General features: G+C 39.8%; 1 protein-coding gene and 1 long non-coding RNA gene across 2 annotated transcripts; both read left to right on the top strand.

The window, feature by feature from the left end:
* Positions 1-2521: 2521 nt before the first annotated feature.
* LOC109465823 (gamma-aminobutyric acid receptor subunit beta-3-like) lies at positions 2522-13074 on the top strand. The gene is made up of 9 exons (XM_019763264.1): positions 2522-2585; positions 4869-5027; positions 5880-6011; positions 6856-7044; positions 8016-8115; positions 8751-8908; positions 10400-10555; positions 12492-12668; positions 13042-13074. The coding sequence occupies exons 2-9, from the start codon at positions 4881-4883 to the stop codon at positions 13072-13074; spliced, it is 1092 nt and encodes a 363-aa protein (XP_019618823.1). The 5' UTR covers positions 2522-2585; positions 4869-4880.
* Positions 13075-13478: 404 nt separating this feature from the next.
* LOC109465833 lies at positions 13479-14947 on the top strand. The gene is made up of 3 exons (XR_002139989.1): positions 13479-13544; positions 14160-14270; positions 14854-14947. It is a non-coding gene; the product is annotated as an uncharacterized LOC109465833 (long non-coding RNA).
* Positions 14948-18498: the final 3551 nt, after the last annotated feature.

The raw sequence follows: 18498 nt of genomic DNA, 5'->3' as shown, positions 1-18498 counted from the left end.
TAAAAATATATGTACTACTGTAAGATAGCAAACAGGAGGTTAAACCTCCATAAAATATTTATTGCTTTTATAAATTTTGTTGTTTATTTTGCCTTAATTCTATAAAATATGAGGTTGTAATTAACATAATCTATTCCAATTGATGGTCCTCTCTATCTGATTCCATATTTTGTATGTGAGGAAGTCCTATCCTTTAGCAGAACTCCATGTTAACATTTCATTGTTGATTATGCACATTTACACTACAGAATTAATGCATAGTGATGTTAAGTTTTGCCTAACTTACATATCTAACCAACTTATATGAAACTCTCGTCATTAACCACTAGGGAATCATGACAATTTCAATTTGATTATGCAAATTAGACCAAAAATGTAATGAGATTACCTCGTGGGTTAATCCTGGCATATTACAATACATCCTAGTCCTGTGAACAACACGTCAGTCTTTGAACAAGACAATCTACATGTACATTTGCCTGATTTTATACTAATTTATCTAGTGTACAAATATTACTTGTTGTTTGCTTCATACACTGCGTCCTGTGATTCGATTCGAGTTACCAGCTTTGTATTTCTGTGGTTTAGCATTGTTTCGAGTGGGATAGTCTGGATAATTTGGAGCAACAAGAGCAAAGAAAATTCCAAAGACAGGGCGGCAATCATAGAGTCTTTGGAAGATCCAGACAGAACAACAGTAGTGCCCGGGAGTCGCAGGAGAGTTTAACCCTACCTAGACCGGGCTTTTTGTGACATGGGGGGACCGGGGGGGGGGCTCTTTTGAACCCCCTAAGAACTCGCGAACGGTATGTCGTATGACCACCAAATTTGCAGAAAATGGTGTACTAGTCAAAATTTATCATATCTACAATTTTTATGTCGTTATGACGTAATATGACGTCATTATGACGTCATTAATGTGATTTTATTGGCCAAAACCGTCTAAACAGGTTTTTCCCTGAAAACTAAATGGTATTCAACATAACTGTACCAAAAGTGTTTATGACAGAATATTATGGTGTACTAAGTCTTATGTTGCCCATGGCGACACCGGTGACGTCATAAAATGACGTCATGCATATTTAAGATATCCGCCATCTTGGATCATCAATCTTGAATTTTCAAAAATAGTTTTTTTTTTCATGATAAAGCCTGAAATACATTGTAAACATACTAAAGACCTTCATTTAAACCTTTTTTGGAAAAAGAAATGGAAGTATTGATGAAATTTTAATGAAAATAACCTGTACATACCTGTTCTAATGATATGGTCCGCCATCTTGGATTTTGGCCAATGACGTCATCAAATTAGCATAAATTATGCTTATTTAATGATAAAATTTACATAAAATTATATGGGATGTTATTAATATTAGAAACCATGAGTAACTTGACATAAAACCCATAAAATTCTATTGTTGAAACAAAAAGTACTAAATTTAGCCAAAAATGCCTGTCAGAAACCCGTTGCCATGGCAACACAAAAAATTATTATCTTATTCCAATGATAGAGAATTGTTACCAACAATATTCTAGGAAAAGCCACCAAGTTTGGCCGTTCTACGGCTAGCCGTTCAGACGCTAGGTGACAGGTTGCCGCGGGCACTTTTAGCCCCCCTCCCCCGGTCTTGGTAGGGTTAAGGTGCCCAGTGGAGTTTTTGGCTTTGAAAACGAGATTTTTCAAAGTCAAAGTCATTCTAGTCACAATGTCTACATGCATACATCTGTATCCAAATGTATATCGCCATTCATGGAGTGCGATGTTGCTGATTGGGGAGAACGTATTGAAATTCTGTGCTCTCAGACATGCTGCAGGCCTAAGAGGTTGTGTTTTATGTGTTTTTGTTTGTGTACAACATAACTCAAGAAGCAGTGGATGGTTGTTAATGCCCTTCAAACTAGTGATGCATGTAATTAATTGAGATTAAGAGAAACATCGGCAAATATTAATTATGTAAATGAAAACCTGATTTGCATAATCAATGAGAAAATGCTATAATTCTGTAGTGTACTGTAACTTCCTCGAATCTCATACTTTCGGCATTTAGAAGTTAATTGAAATAGAACATCATTAAACACATTAACCTATTGAATCAATTAACCTATTGAAATTTGGACCTCATTAACATAATTTGCGAGGAAATGCTTTTGTTGAGATAAGATTGACAGTCCTGGGGGGGCGGCATCATTTGGCGAAGGTATGAGATCGTGGAACTCTAGTTATGAATTAAGTTCTTCATTGTGTGCTGTACAGACATAACTTTCATGTAACTGTAGCGTTCCGCACTGTGGTTTGACGGCACACAAAGTCACCGGTTTTTGCCTCACGTTCAATTTGAACGTTCCTACACAAAAATGGGTCCAAGGCCTGGCATCTATTGGTGCGCACGAACTTCGACACATATTCCGCCTTTGCAATTCTTTACCAAATACAACTATGTAATTATTTACCAAAGTCCATAACCCATTACGGTAACGGGTTCAACACCGCCATGGCAACTGAAAACAATCTGAACCAAAGGTCGACACTGCAAAAGTGATCCCCACAATTAACCGAGAGTTGGTCTGACCGACCAGGATATAAGGTAAGTTTCTGACTATTTAGGAACGATACAAGGCAAGCTTCTGACTATTTAATAATAATATACTGCATTATGAATACTGTAGATCTTGAAATGTTCGCGGTGGTTTCATTTTCGCGGTGTTCGCGTTGACTGCTGCATCGCGAAGTCATGACATCGCAAATGTGATTCGTTTTAGGTACTGTATACACATTGATAACTAGTCTATCATGGGCTGGCCCGGGCTTTTGGAGCTAGGGAACCTGCGAGTTGGCCTGTTGCCCGGTTCTTGTTAATCATACTGCATGCTGCCGAGTGTAGTTCACTTAATACCCTTGTCCTGCGGGACCCATATATATATGGGTTGCACATACAGTACCTTCTACATAGTGCCCAGTGTATGTACAATTTGGGGGTGTTTCTCGTGCAACGCATCACACCGCAGCGAAACGCAAAAAGTCAAGGGTCTGTGACCTGATTACGACTTCAAATTACTTGAAAATAGTGTGTAAAAAAAGTCCAGCAGGACAAGGGTTAAAAATTAACAGACTTGCCAGACTGTGCCTGTTTATTAAAAATTTCTCTTTTGACGTGTTATTCCTGTCAATAAGATTTTATTTCACTACTGACAGGGTGTTTTGCAAGGCGATCGCTCAACCGACTAACACCTGTTCACAAAACCGATGGTGCTGATTCAAAATTATTCCCCCTCCTCCTGTCAGTAAGAACTTTTTTTGCCGTATTTACCCTAACCTGCATGTCTATAGAAATTTCCCATCTACTTTGTATAGAATTTACAAGACAGGTTTTAACGCCATATGACAAGGACGCTGCACGGTTGTTTATATACTGGATGCGGTGGGTGGCAGTGGAATGCACACCTGGCACGGACGTTTGTTTACTGGTAAACCCAGATGAAGTCACGCATGCACTTGTTTCACTCATCTTAATACATATCAGGAGAGTCTTAATCAACCAACTTTTTGGTCCTTCTCCTCTACTGTCTCCACAAGAACAGTACCGTTCTTCTACATTTGAATTTAGACACGACAATAATGGAAAACAGGCATCAACAGCGGTATACTGGCTACAATCAGGTACTATTTTTGTCCATGACATTGGCATATTGTAACCAAGAGTAAAGGCACTGATACCACTGTACATGTACTGCTATAGTATTGTTTCAGCCGCGAACGTCAAACACCGCAAATATCTCCTTCCTGCTGTTAGGGATAACTTAAATATGATCTATAAAAACATAATTCACACCCGTACTTATCTAATTCTACAGCGGCTATGGTTCATGATCAATTATTCCTGCTGTTATGTAGTGGGTTAATCAAATCCGACAGGTGGATTTTGATAATTTTGTGGACTCTCTAGATGTTTAGACATAACCAAACTTCAGGTTCACCTGCACAATCTAGTTAAGAATTAGCCATTTCTTCGGTACATCAGCGACAGAGGCCGGAAGTTTCACCCCCCCCCAAAAAAAAACCCTCGAAACTTGTAAATGGTAACATGAAACTTTGCCAAAATTTTCACACAAGTTTCAAATCTCCCCCCCCCAAAAAAAAACCTCTAAACGTGTAAATGCTAACATGAAACTTTGCCAGAATTTTCACACAACAATACTAGTATACGCCATTTTATGCTGAGAAGACCATCAATCAAAATAGATGATGCTAACAACAACTCTGTTCACATAAACTAGAGTTCAGTGATTCTGTCCCTTCGTTTGGCAATGTTACCTGTATTCTAATGTAATTTATTTTGCTGTGTGATGTACAATGTAGTTTTGTTTACAAGACACTCCATGTTTAAATAACCCATCGTACAGTGCAGCACTGTATGGGACCAGGGAGGTAAGGGGCATGTAGACAAATTACAAAAGCTGCAAAATAGAGCGGGCAGAGTAGTATTAGGGTGTGACCGCTACACCTCCAGTGCAACTGTTCTGAATTGGTTAGGCTGGACCTCGGTAGCACAGCACCACAAACGAGCAAAGGTTACTTTTATGTTCAAGGCATGTTTATGTTATGTTATGTATGACACAGGGAGCTTTGAAAAGCGCCAAAATGGCGACAAGCTGACCTGTATAAATAAATAAAAATGAAAAATGAAATGCAGTGCACCCACGACCCTGACTTGGGTTAAGGGACCAAGGTAGAAGGTACAAGGTAGGTAACACCAAAGATAAATAAGATAAAATAAAATAGATTAAACAACAGTTACAAATCAGTCTTTTATCATAACTGTAGAGTTGGCAGCGCAGGTTAGGGTTAATAATCTGTATGCTTTTTTCAGAGGACGTCATCCATGGCAAGTGAGGATAAGATGTCCTACCATAATATCGATGGACCCCAATGGCTGGTGGTTTCTGAGCTGAAGCACATCAGCGGTGAGCTGAACCGCACCAACAATTATCTGGACAGCAACAAATGGTACAGTAGCAGAGAAGGCCAGGTGAATTACACAATTTTCTACTTTGAGATCACACCATCTTAATTTGTTGGTAAGAATAGCCTATGTGGCATGCTATTTGTATAGCGAGGATCCCATACTCGCTCCCAGCCCCAGTATAAGGTTGGCTCCAGTTGAACATCATATTGAAATGGTAATAATACAGATCAACACAAGACCTAGACCAAATGTGTACTATATAACAATTACATGTCACTAGGTACGCACAGGTATACAATCATATAGTAAGTTTGAACAGGGCCATTCTACAAAGCTCCTTGGTATGAAGTTTTCCTCTCAACCTAAATTGTTTTCATGTTGGCGCCTTGTTTTATCTAAAACGGTAAAGTCGCCTATCATGAGCAACTGTGTACCCAGTTACTAAGGTGCATCATGTAACATTTTTCACCACAAATGGAAATTTTCTATTAAAAATATTCGTGTGATTGTAATTTACTTCCACCTTGCAAAATATTTGTGCAATAATCTCATATTTTTTGACATATATGGTTGGCACTAAAACAGCCCACACGAAGCGCACTCAATTTTTTGCACCACCATAAACTACCAAAATGTCAGACAGCTGTTTTTCACGGTTTTAAACACATGAGTAAGGACTCATATTTAGCCACCTACACGTTCTGAATTACACCTATATGCAATGGACTCATTTTGTAAAGAAATGACTAGAAAATTTTTGTATCGGCCTAATGTCACATACAATAATGCCTTTTTTTTAATTCAAAAGGCCTAGTTAAATTTGCTCAATTCTTGAACTGGAGTAAAGCTAATAACCTTTCTCGTAATGTTCACCATGATTTATGCAAATGATGTTTCCTACCCCTGTCTCCTCAGATCCGAGTGCTGATCACCCCTACCCTGTTCTCACTGAGAGATGTGGACACTGTCAAACAAGAGTTCTCGGCTGAACTCTGGTATGAAATTTTCTACAAGGACCCAAACCTCATTGGGGTCAAAAAAAGAGAGGTAAGAGAAGTAAAATAAAGAGAGCCTATGGTCACAACATCTCAATTTGCTGATATTTTCCACAAAATAAATCTGAATCACACAAACTGAAGAGTATGGGTGCAACAAGACAGGACAATATCTTGTTGCACTCGGATTTACATTACACCAGATTCTGAGTTTTCTGTTTGCGTGATATAAAGATTATTTATGGAAATTGGAATTACATCTACGTAACCAAAAATTACCTGGCTAAGGTTTGATGTCCTGGCTGTCCTACAGAAGACAGCAATGACCAGTTCCGTTTCTCGCCACTAAGTAGGGCTGTTCGGCAAGAAGAATACGGTTCCAAACATGACAAATGTATCTTATGTACCTCTATGAAAAATGGAGGTATTGTTTGTGGCGTGTCTGTCTGTGTGCCTGTGTGTGTGTTTGTGTTTCAGCACATTTGCGGCCAGCATAACTTTTGAACCTTTGGATGGATTGTAATTATGATATTTGGTATGTGGGTAGGTGTTGGATAGGCAAAGGTCAAGGTCGATTTTGGGCCTCCTGGCGGCCGACCTTGGTACTGCAGCAGAACTTCCGATTTTCGTATCTTTTGTCCTGGACATGCGATGGTTTTGATTTTTGAGTGGTGGATAGCTTTTTCTGTCAGTAATAAGTGGTGTGGGTTTGGTCCCCCTAGCAGCTTGTTCTGGAGCTGCAGGACGGTTTCTGACCGAAATCTTTCATAGCAGATAAATTCACAAAGTAACAATGTATTTGTATGATTTTTATATGCATAATTAAGGAAGAAATTTACATTTACTTATCAAGCCCATATGCCATGGAGGTATGAGATCTCGGAACTCTTGTTTAGGATGTAGACTGGGACAAGACGTGGGACCCGCGGATCGTGCTGAGGAACACGACGACATTTGAGACCGAGACCAGACGGAACCTGATCCCGGTAGTCGGGGAGGACTTGCCCATCGTGCACCAATTCAGGAAGGTTTGGGCAACCTTCAAGACTAAGATGAATCTCACCGACTTCCCCTTTGACCACCAGGTATGTTCATATTGAGTCGGAGTGTACATTTGCAGTCGTCCTGAAGTCAAAGTGTAAGGTCCCTGGCTTGTACACGTGTAAACATTTTGTTTGTAGTATACAAGCCTTAGACCTTAGTCTTTTTGAATAAAGTGTATAACTTTTCATTGTTACCTTCGCCAAGAAGGTTATGTTTTCAGTAGTGTTTGTCCGTCTGGCTGTCTGTATGTCTGTGAACAGCATAACTCAAGAAGCTTAATATGCATTATCATGAAACTTCGTAGTTGGTTAGGTCTTGATGAGACCTAGAAATGATTAGATTTTGGGCCCCCTGGTAGCTTTTGTTGGTACTGCAGCAGAACTTCGTATTTGCGAAATCAATGATTAAAATTGTATAATTCGTCAACCGGAAGGGTTAACATCATGTGGCGAAGGTATGAGATCGTGGAACTTTTGTTTGAATTGTTAAACAAGCCTAAGATGTTGATATTATGGCCTTTAGCTGTGGTGAGCATTTGGACCTATCACAGAATGCTTGTTTCTTTTTTTCCTTACGTTTATTTCGCTTAACTCCTTCATTAATTTTCCTGTAAAATCCGTGGTTTGCAAGTATCAGGCGGTCTCGGTGTACAGACTTGCAAAAGACGTATGAAAGACAAAAGTGATCTCAATCTTGTTTTCCATTGGTCATGACAGGGAAAACAGACGCTATGTGCAATATTTACAAGTTTATTGCCCTTATTAGCTATTTTCGGCAAGTAGTACGAGCAATGGACCACGGCTTATCGTCCTATCCTAGGGAGTATATGTACTATGACTCTTTTCAGTACTGCATCATGGCAGTAAAGGAGCAACTCTCGATCTGGTGGTTCAGGGATATTATTAATGTCTGTTTGCAATTAGCCTTCGGGCATGAATTTGCAATAAACAACTTTTATCATCACCGAATCATTGACTAAACGAATCCTTAATGTTGTAAATATATCTTCCAGAGATTGACTGTCGAACTGATGTCAGGATGGCCACTCAAGGAGGTGGAGCTGAGAAAGAACTACGGGTCCAATGACACCATTGATAAAGAAAACTTTGCAGGTAATGGTGAGGTCACGTTATTCATAGCCGGTCGTACAATGTTTATGTCGTAGCATTATACTAAAATGCAATGAAAAACGTCCTAGCCATATTCCTCTGGACACTGGCAATATGAAATTATCCGACTGGTGCTTCGGTTTTTATATCAGTGTGGGTTTCTAAAGGTATTCTAAACATAATGTTGATACAGTTAAAACTTAATCTGCTAGCCTGATCGAGTTACTAGCATAGAGTGACTGAGTTCGGCTAGCATTGACCTTTACCGCTACTTGTTGTGTAAAGAGGCATTATAGCTCTCTAGCGAATTCGTGTTATTATCGTGTAAATTATGTACTTTTTAAACCATTAGTATTGTTTAACGTATAATTTTATGAACTGTAAAAACAACTCAATTCAGACTCTCGTCTGCTAGTTGTTTGAATAAAGATTGATTGATTGATCGAGTTAATGCCCTTGGCAGAGAATGACTGTGTAAAACATGCGTGACACTGGTCGTTTAGAGTTACAGTAATATAGCCAGAACCCGCTGCCACGAATGCCTACGAATCTCGTGTGTTATGCCATACAGATACAGATCATATGCATCATTATGCGAGGATTGTCATCCTAATGACTCAGATAATTCCGTTCCTCAGATGAATACCAGTGGGACGTGAGTAAGTATCTAGAGTGCGAACCCGGCACCAAAACTAACAGTCAGTCCACAACCTTCGGCGAGTACCCCGTGTACAACATCACTGCGCATGTGCAACGAAAGGCAGCTTTCTACTTATGGAACACCGCTCTCATCTTGGTGAGTGTAGAACCTTTAACCCATAACGGTGCACATCCCAGTTCCACGATAGTCCGTTGTAAAAAAGTGACGAAAGGGTTTTGAGGGTCCAAGTTTGAGGTGACATTTCTTATAAACTGCCACGAAGTATCATTAAACATTAACATGGCTGAAGAGTGTAAGAAATGGTGATTTTGGGGTGAAAATTTCTTTTGGCTCCGAACCTTACTTCCGGGTATCCTTGCGCGCCAAGTGTAATCCGCCCGTTTGACCTAGTTTTCGCTCTGCGGCTTCGTAGGGGTGGATTTGGAACCCCTCGCGCCGTGGACTGTTTAGAAAATTACAGTACTAGAATTTTCTTTATAATTTACTCGGGTATAGTCGAGGCTTGGGTCTTTCTGCCAGCATCAGTCATTTCTGCCGGAAAATTTTTTTGTGTGGGATTATCCTACGCGAAAATTCGCAATTTTGGGCATTAATTTTGGAGTGAAAATAATGTTTTTTCCGTTGATTTTACCAAACTTAAAAAGGTTGAAGAAACCAAACTCAGCTTGTCTTGTAGCTGAGGAGATATCCTTTCGTCCCATATACAGTTATTTCCCTTCCGAATTATTCCACGCCAGAGACAGTCGCTAGATGTGAGGGTGTGCAGCTTCGAATAGAGGCCCCAAATAAACTGGGGTGTGCCCCCATAAGCGCCATTACCATGTATAAGGTCCGAGAACCATGGTCCGTAGCATCCAACACCCATCCTCTCCTGCCAGGCCTGCCGCTTGTACGAATCAAGCAAGAGTCTGTGATGGCGGTCGGTTGCTGGGGTGTTCTGTCCCGTTGCTAGTCGCGTTCAAGTATCGGGTTACAAGACGCAATTTTCAGGCTAACCGTAAAACATTTAAGATTAACAGTATGGAAGGGAAAGTTTTGTCTGAATGAAATTAAATAAACGGCTTTATAATTACACACTTTTGATGTTACCTTTTTACGTTGAATGGTTGATTTAAAAAAAAGGTCCTAAAGACGATTATTTTCGGGTTTTCGGAACGCATTTTTTTCAGACAAACATTGTTTAAGATTGCCTACAAATATGACCCTTATTTCGAAAAGAAAGTAGGGACATTTGGGCCCAAGTTTGACCACCGTGGACCATCATGTTTGGTCAGCTGTCATCAACCAATCATGTTGCTATTTATGGTAAAGAGACATCCTGATTGGCTGGTTTATTTCCCTCCAATGACAGGATGGAATTTCTTAAAAGACTGACCACCATCAGCCTCTGTGCACCCAACATGCAGTAGGAAAAGTAGTTTATCAAGCATCAAATTTTTTGTGTTGACAATGATCAACTCCTTGTGGAATAAAACTGTACTTGATGGTCACTCACACGTTACAGAGTGCTGCTGAGTGGGTCTGGGAAATATCAAAAGTAGTTGGCGGGACTGGAAGTGTCGCGAAGCAGTATTGGTAAGGGTGACGTCTGCCATTTCTGATTACTCTGCTGTTGTTTCTATACAGTTCCCCATCATGGCCGTCTCCTTTGTGGTGTTCTCCATCCCGATAGAGGATAACAAAACCCGCCTTACCATCACCTTCACTATCCTGCTCACCGCCGTGGCCTACAAGCTGGTGGTGTGCCAGTATCTTCCTACTGTCCCCTATCTGACGTTGCTGGTGAGTATAATTTACAACTATAACGTTTTCTAGTAGAAACGAATGATAAACTAACTTTTTATGACAGAATGTCGTCAGCCAACGTGTTCCTGAAGGATGACACGGTCTGTCTATATGCTGTTTTGCTGAGGTGTTCGTAAGACAGGTGATGTGGCCATCTTGTCTGTCCTTTGAGTCGCGGCTGACAATGAGTAGATTTTGAGCATTGGTAGTGATCAGACCGCTCTCTTCCATTTTGTCTGGTTCACAGAAAAATAGAAGTTGAAATCTGTTTGTTGGTGCAATTTGCCAAAAATATTTTCTTATATAATGATTTCTATGTTTTTACCTTCATGAAAAATGGAGGTATTGTTTTTGGCGTGTCTGTCTGTATGTATGTCTGTGTGTGTGTGTGTCTGTCTGTGTGTGTTTCCGCAACTTTGTAGTCAGCATAACTTCAGAACGCCTTTATGGATTGTAATGATATTTGGTGTGATGGTAAGTCTAGGAAAGACAAAGGTCAAGGTCAAGTATGGGCCTCCTGGTGGATGACCTTGGTACTGCAGCAGAACTTCCGGTTTTTGTATCTTTTGTCCTGAACAAGCTATGGTCTTGACTTTTTGGTGACAGATAGCTTATCCTGTCAGAAATAAGTGGCGTAAGTTTGGTACCCCTAGCAGCTTGTTCTGGAACTGCAGATTAGTTTCTGGTAAAAACTTTCAAAGCCAATAAGTGCAGATTGGAACAACGTATTTTCATCATTTTTGGTGTGTAGGTACCTGAGAGACAGTTGTACATGATTAAATGCAAATTATGCAAATGAGGACTTAATTTGCATAATTAATGAGGAAATTCTATAATTACAGTGTTTCATATAATGGTACTGCTATATATGTTTATATATTTAATCTGTGGCAGGCGGAACATCAACAGATACCAATTATGCAAATAGTGACCTAATTTGCATAATAAATGTGAACATTTTGTGACTCCTTATTGGTGAATGATGGGAATTTTAAGGTTCCGGGTCGGAGTTTAATTCTGACCAGAGTCTAAGTAAGTGCGAAGTAAATCGCCGGAAACGTGACTATGTATGCTATGTTTTGGCCACGATATCCCTAATATCGTAATAGCTGTGTACATATCTTTCTGTTTTCTGAAAAGCCTGTTAGTTGTAGCCTTTATAGGTGGCGTAATCTTGGTGGTCCAGCGGAGACTTCCTGATATTAGTCCGCGCGGATGATAGTGTAGCCTTTCCGCCTGATCACTGGGACGGTGCGTTCTACGTGTGTTGTGGGTGTGTTGGGTCATCGAAGCTAGCGGTAAACTTATCGCATCGATTTTAATTAAATTTTGACATCGGAAAGATTAGGTACCGGGCTTCTTCGAGTAGTAAGCCGTTACCCTGGGAAAATTCTTTTTTCCATGCAGCCATGTGTGAAAAATGACGAAAAAAAGGACCCCTCACTTACAAATTTACTTTAATATGCCTTGTTTACCCCTAAATAAATTGGGCGCACAAAATATCAATCAAGTGTATTGATAAGCGGGACGGCACCCCTTTCCGCCAAAAGAGTGAAAAATTCCGACCCGCGTTTAGTATTGAAATGACAGCCCGTCGGGCTGAGGGTGTCAAATTCACTACGAACACAGCAGAAAACTCCGGTCCGAGACCTTATACCTCGTGACATGTATAAATTACTTAAAGGTTAGCACCACTATGCATATATTATGTTAATGTTGAGGTTATTTGCATAATTAATGAGGACATGTAGAAATGAACTATGACAATGCAAGCCCATATTCATGGAGGTATGAGATCTCGGAACTCTTGTTTTAAATTTAGAAACAATGGCTGTTGTGTCATCTTCTATGTGTATCGCAAGGTGTGTTATGACATGTATCTCACTCATTGGAAAAGCATGTTTTAGGATTTTGGTACCTTGATTGTTTTTAGGACAAGTACGTGCTGGGATGGATCGTGTTCCAGTGCGCCGTGGCGGTACAGAACGCTGTGGTCTCGTGTATCAGGTACAAGGACAGCGCCAGGCGGTTTGACGAATTCTGTGCGGCCGTGTTTGGGGCTGTGGTCGTCTTGGCACACCTGTGCTTTGGGATCTTCATAATGGGAAAGGTGCGTATGCATACAGCTTCATGTACACAAGAAAACTTTCTATTTTCAAATCAACTGCATTGATAGTTGATGTGAAGAATACAATGTACATGCATACGAGTGCATACACAACTTTCAATGAATACAAATTTTGGAAAATTGTTAGTCCCTTTGCTGAGTCCCTTTCCTATTTCGAAATAGGAACAAAAACCCTTGGACCTGAAATGTTACATTGTTCATTCCTAATCTATTGAATTGAGAAGACTTTCTGACAAGTGTCAATCATACTTCAGGGTAGGCTTGAGAATATTTATTTATGAGGTTCATTTATGAAGATTTGCCACATTTGTGGAAGGATTCGATTGACACAGTATGTGACTATCACCTCTTCAAGAGGCCAACTCTGAGACCAGACTGTAAGGTTTAAACCACTCACACCGGGAAGGTTCCCTACACCAAGTGTGGTGGGTTCTTTAACGTGCGTGGGGTGTGGCTCTCTCAAACACGGGACCTCCATTTAACGTCCTACCCGAGGGACGTCCCTAACCGAAGCTACGTTCTCATTCACACCTGAGCGAAGTGAGGAAAGTCGTGTAAAGTGCTTATCCCAAGGGCACAAGATCGGTGACATCGCGGTAGGATTCGAACCCGGGACCTCTTCGGTCTGAGCCGAACACTCTTAGTCTATCTTTACGCCACACGACTTCACAGGTATGGATTATGGCGGTCTCTCTCCAGAGAGATGTAGGTGCTCTTCAATGCCCGAGTTAACTCACACGTTTTTATGTACTTGCATGGCTAGATTAACTCCAACTCTTACCACACATGTACCATTCCTCTATCTACTAGACGGAGAAGAACGAACGAGAGGTGAGAAACATACAAAAGAAGTTCGAGGTAAGGCTTTGCATCTCCTATTTGTATGAGTGATCAATGAACTTCACCAACAAAACAATGTCATCAAGTTCAAAACTGTATGTAGTCAAAGTTTAACTAGAGAAGTAACATTTGCAAAGCAAATGCATAATGTTTACCTTCGGACATGGTCTGCCATGTTAATTTTTACTCAAACATATTCACATACATGTACAGTGTACTACTAGTATATGGTGACAGAAGCAGAGCAGACCATGAAATTGCAACATTATGTAACCCAACACCAGTCACCATGGTGACAGACGTCAACAAATCATGTCATTGGCCAGGTCAGAGGTTAGTGTTTGGAGGAGAAGAAGAGGAAATTGAGTAAAAACAATATCTTTTCCTTCGGTAAACATAATTATTATAACATAAACTATGAAACACAACATATCTTTTATTAAAAAAAACGAAGAAAAAGTTGTTTTATAAAGCTTCCTCAAATTCTAATATTGGAAATAATGTTGTACATCATGAAAACACTGCAAATGCAAAGAAGGATTCAATGCAGGGACAACATTAAAAATGTTTTGTGGACACATGACGATATCCAAACTGAATCCACATTGTTTATTGTTGCTTACGCACCAACAGAGTCTCAGCATAAAAATTGATAAAGCCTACGAGCGCCGTGACACTACACAACAAGGGAGCACCATGTCCACTATGATGATCAAGGGCTTTACTGATGAAGAGGTTCGAAAGGTAATGGCTATCTTCACTTGACCTAAACACACGCACACACGCACGCACGCACCCACGCAACCGCCCACCCACTCACCCATCCACCCACACACGCACACACACACACACACACACACACACACACACACACACACACACACATACACAAACACAACACACACACACACACACACACACACACACACACACACACAAACAACACACACACACACACACACACGCACGCACACATACACAAACACACACACGCACGCGCGCACACACACACACACACACACGCACACAAACACGCACACGCACACACATATGCATTATTTCCATGTGAGGAAATACATTCAAATACATTCTCCGATGTTTCCTCCCAGCATTTTGATAAAAATCATGTCTCATATATGAAGGGCAACTTCATATTTCAGCTAAATGACCTAAAAGTTGGTGTCATGGTAGCAAGTGCCCTGATTTTTCACCTACGCACATGTACACAGTTTGAATCCTTGTGAGGCTGAAAAATTTTGCTCTGCACGTCTGTTTGTTTGAAGTGTCCTGAGAAGTAATTGTCGTTTTTTTTTCTTTCCACGCTTAGTTTGAATCATCAACACCATGGGAGGATGGTCAGACTTACGTTCCAGAAGAACTTGATACTGAGTTGTAAATTACCAAAAATTATTAATTCCGCGAATAATTTCATCAGGTTGGTGAATGATGGAATAGCAAAGTTCTTTATTCACAACCACTTGTTTAATGGCGACCATCTGTCATCTTCATCAGCGCTATTGAGTGAGGTCACGGCAAGTAATTTTTATGGATGACATCAGCGCGCGCATTAATTTTCGCCTGATTTTGAAAAAAAGAAGAAATTTTGTTGTCCTCAGACAGTGGTCAACATGCTGAAAATGGGCAAAGATGTCTGTTGCCATGCCGGACCGTGGATGGCAGATACCTATGAAGAGTGGAGACAATACAAGGATCTGATTTAATGTTTTATCTTGTACTTTGATGCAGTGTATTTCATTCCTTTTATGTGTGATGGCTGTGGCTGTGAGTGATGTGATGCTCCAACCGAATCAAAACCATTTGTACAATGATATCATGATTTAATGCACAATTATTAAAAAACTTTTATTTTTCAAAGTTGTTTTAATGAGAAATGGATGTTGTAATAATTGACAGTAAACTTAGCACAATATACCCGTAAATAATTTCATCAGGTTGGAAGATACTTAGGGTATAGAATTTCACTTACACAACCATAGAGTTTCTCACCTGCTTACGTTTCGATGTCTATCAGACACCTTCCTCAGAGCTTCTGACTGGAGTTCTGCAACTCGCCGCTATTTAACGTGTAAGAAGAAAATTCTATACCCTTAGCACAATATACGTATCTTTCCTTGTGAAACAAGATTTATGATGTCAAAATTTGAAAATTTGGGAATCTTTTTTTTTCGGCCCGCCTTGTTTTTATCGCCTATCGCATTGGATTTGGAGTCTGCGGAGGATGAAATCCATAAAATGTACTCGCTGTGGCCTTATTAACTGTCGGTAGTTCGCATACGTCAGCGACATATACTAGTCTACTTGTTGGTGAGGCGGTGGTTAACATTTTATCCGTTATATTATTTGAAACAATAGAAACTTTATCATTTTATAATCATATCAAGGGTACAGTACTTAACAGTCTGTCGGAAAATCAAACTGTAACTTTTTATGAAGAGAAGACTAAACTTTATCTCCAACACTAGAATGAATTGGAATCAGCCAAAATTTTCGGCTGATTCCTTTAACCGTGTTCACGGAATGGACCCGTCCACTCTTGGAATGTGACATCAGAGACACGTGACCGTAGTAGTAGCGGGTCTTACGTGCCAGATAACTTGTGTCGCCCCCCGTCTCTGTTAAGGGTTGGTCTGTGAGCTCTTATGTAGACCGCCTCTTTCACTCCTCTTCTAAAGATACTGAGTGTCCCGGAGATTCAATATGAATATGTTGCGAGACCTCTGAGTTTACAGAACTAGGTGTTCCAGCTATCTTGTTTTCAGGTTACCTCAATTCGGTCATCAAGAGGGCGACAACACCCAAAACCATTTTCTGTAGATAGTACCACACAGAATCAGTCCTTTTCTTCAACAACTAAATAGAGGTCTATATGCATGGGTTTACATGCGGTCATCAGCTGTCCAGAAGGGTCAGGGTCACTTGTCAATGTTCCGGCATAATTCACGTATGCGTCGAGCGTATGGGATTTTTAAATTTTTTTTTGGTCTAAATGGACACTTTAGATGTTAGAGTATCCTGACAATGTGTGTTTTTCAAGGTCTAGAACTCATGTAGATGACTTAATTCTGACATAATTCGCAAATTTTAACACTGGAAAGCCAGTTGCAGGCCTTTGCCCTAGACATCAAATAGAGAATGAAGTTTTAGTGTTCTTTTCAACATGGAACATGTGTTTTGTAACGTTACAGCATCAGTATAGCGTTACCACTATACGTTACAAACCACATATTCGAAAAAATTCATTCTCTGTTTGTTGTCAGATTCAACCCATAGTAATTTAGTTAACGTTGAGCATAAAATGCCCCAACACCTCAAACACACTGAAAAACAAGCTGTTTAACATCAACAGGATAATTCCGATGCCTTCCTGTCCTTTGCAAATGAGATTTAGACCCCTGTTTTCGTAATGCATTCTGGGGATGGTAAACTCGTGAATACATGTATGATCTAACAAGCGAAGGTTCAGTCCAGTAATAGGTAGTGGGACTCACTTGTGTAAAAATACAACTCCTACAAAATTGGCCTATTGAAGAGAAAACTAAATCCCAGAATATATAAACACCGGAACATCTGCCTTTCTTTAAAAACAAGATGGTGGACATGCTTTGGAACAGAAGCCTGTACAGTGCAAAGCTCTCTGAACTTGACTTATAACTGCATCCATTGCATTAAGGTTCATTTAAAACAAAGACGACATCATTTCCTCTCCATGTCTCTCAAATTCACTTTGAATGTATCTAAGGCCATGTTGATTTGATTATATGGATGACATCCTCCGGGAGCCCCAAAACTGATGCGCGCGTGCGAATAAAAAAAAAAAGTTTTGCAAAAAAAAAAAGTTCTTTTCATAATGAAATCTACATGGTCATGAGGGTTGAACACATGGGACAGAATATGGTTTGGCGAATAATCTAGTCTTCAAGTTCATTTCTTTACAATTTCGTCTTTTTTGTTTGATTTTGGCATTCTACGACATTGGTATAGTTTTTATTATTTTTTTTTGTAACTTATGGTATATTTTTGCTCATTTTGTAACTGTTTTGTACGATTTACAGTAAACTTTTTTTTTTTTGGAAACGGCCGAAAATTCATGCGCGCGCGGATATCATCCATATAATCAAATCAACATGGCCTAACATTGCAGAGGCTAAGATCACTAGTATTCCAGAGAGTTATGGACTTTGTAGGGAACTTGTCTTAATTAAAGTATACCCAGGCCGGTTGCCCGACCTGACGGAACTGGCAATGTGTGTCTTCATTTTTCTCTATCTATTTTCTCTATCTATTTTATTTTTTTTTGTCTATCTGCTTGCATTACCGTAGAAATATGACCCTTGAAACAGTCAACGTACCCCCCCCCCCTCCGACCTGGAATACCTTACAAGAGAATATATAGAAGAACTTTATTGCACGACAATTTACAAGGTACAATGTATGGCAAAATACATAAAGAGAGTAACAAACAATAAAATAAATGTTGGATAAGACCTAATATAATGTCGAATAAAACCTAACATATCTTAATTATTCAAACAGAAAGGGCTAGCACAAGTCTTTGATAATGTGTTACAATCGAGTGGGCTAATCACAAGTTTCAGCATTTTTTCTAATAACAAGGCAGTCCTTTATACATCTACCTATTTTTGCTTTGTGGGAACCATTAAATAGATATATCCAAATCTGTCTATAACATCGAGACTCTTGAAATCTGTTGTACTTGATTCGAGAAACGTAAATAGCTTATATAACAGTTACACAGTGCGGGGTGACCAATGATTTAACAATTATCGATGTGATTTCCGGCGTCTAGACATCTTTTGAAATATTGCCCTATATGTACCATACGTACATGGATTGTCAACATGCTATTTGAATCCATTGAGAGAAATCCAGGTATAAAAGATGACAGTCTTGTAGATACTGAATTACACATATTACATTCGGAGATCTTCAC

Source organism: Branchiostoma belcheri, unplaced genomic scaffold, assembly GCF_001625305.1.
Source record: "Branchiostoma belcheri isolate BF01 breed outbred unplaced genomic scaffold, Haploidv18h27 scaffold159, whole genome shotgun sequence".
NCBI lineage: Eukaryota > Metazoa > Chordata > Leptocardii > Amphioxiformes > Branchiostomatidae > Branchiostoma > Branchiostoma belcheri.
This window is presented reverse-complemented; position numbering and strand designations above follow the sequence as displayed.

Bases quoted from the DNA above. Each gene is read 5' to 3' on its own strand.
- LOC109465823 (XM_019763264.1), top strand. From the start codon at position 4,881: ATGGCAAGTGAGGATAAGATGTCCTACCATAATATCGATGGACCCCAA. The intron at 5,028-5,879 runs GTGAATTACACA...CTGTCTCCTCAG, and splicing joins ACAGTAGCAGAGAAGGCCAG to ATCCGAGTGCTGATCACCCC. The intron at 7,045-8,015 runs GTATGTTCATAT...TATATCTTCCAG, and splicing joins ACTTCCCCTTTGACCACCAG to AGATTGACTGTCGAACTGAT.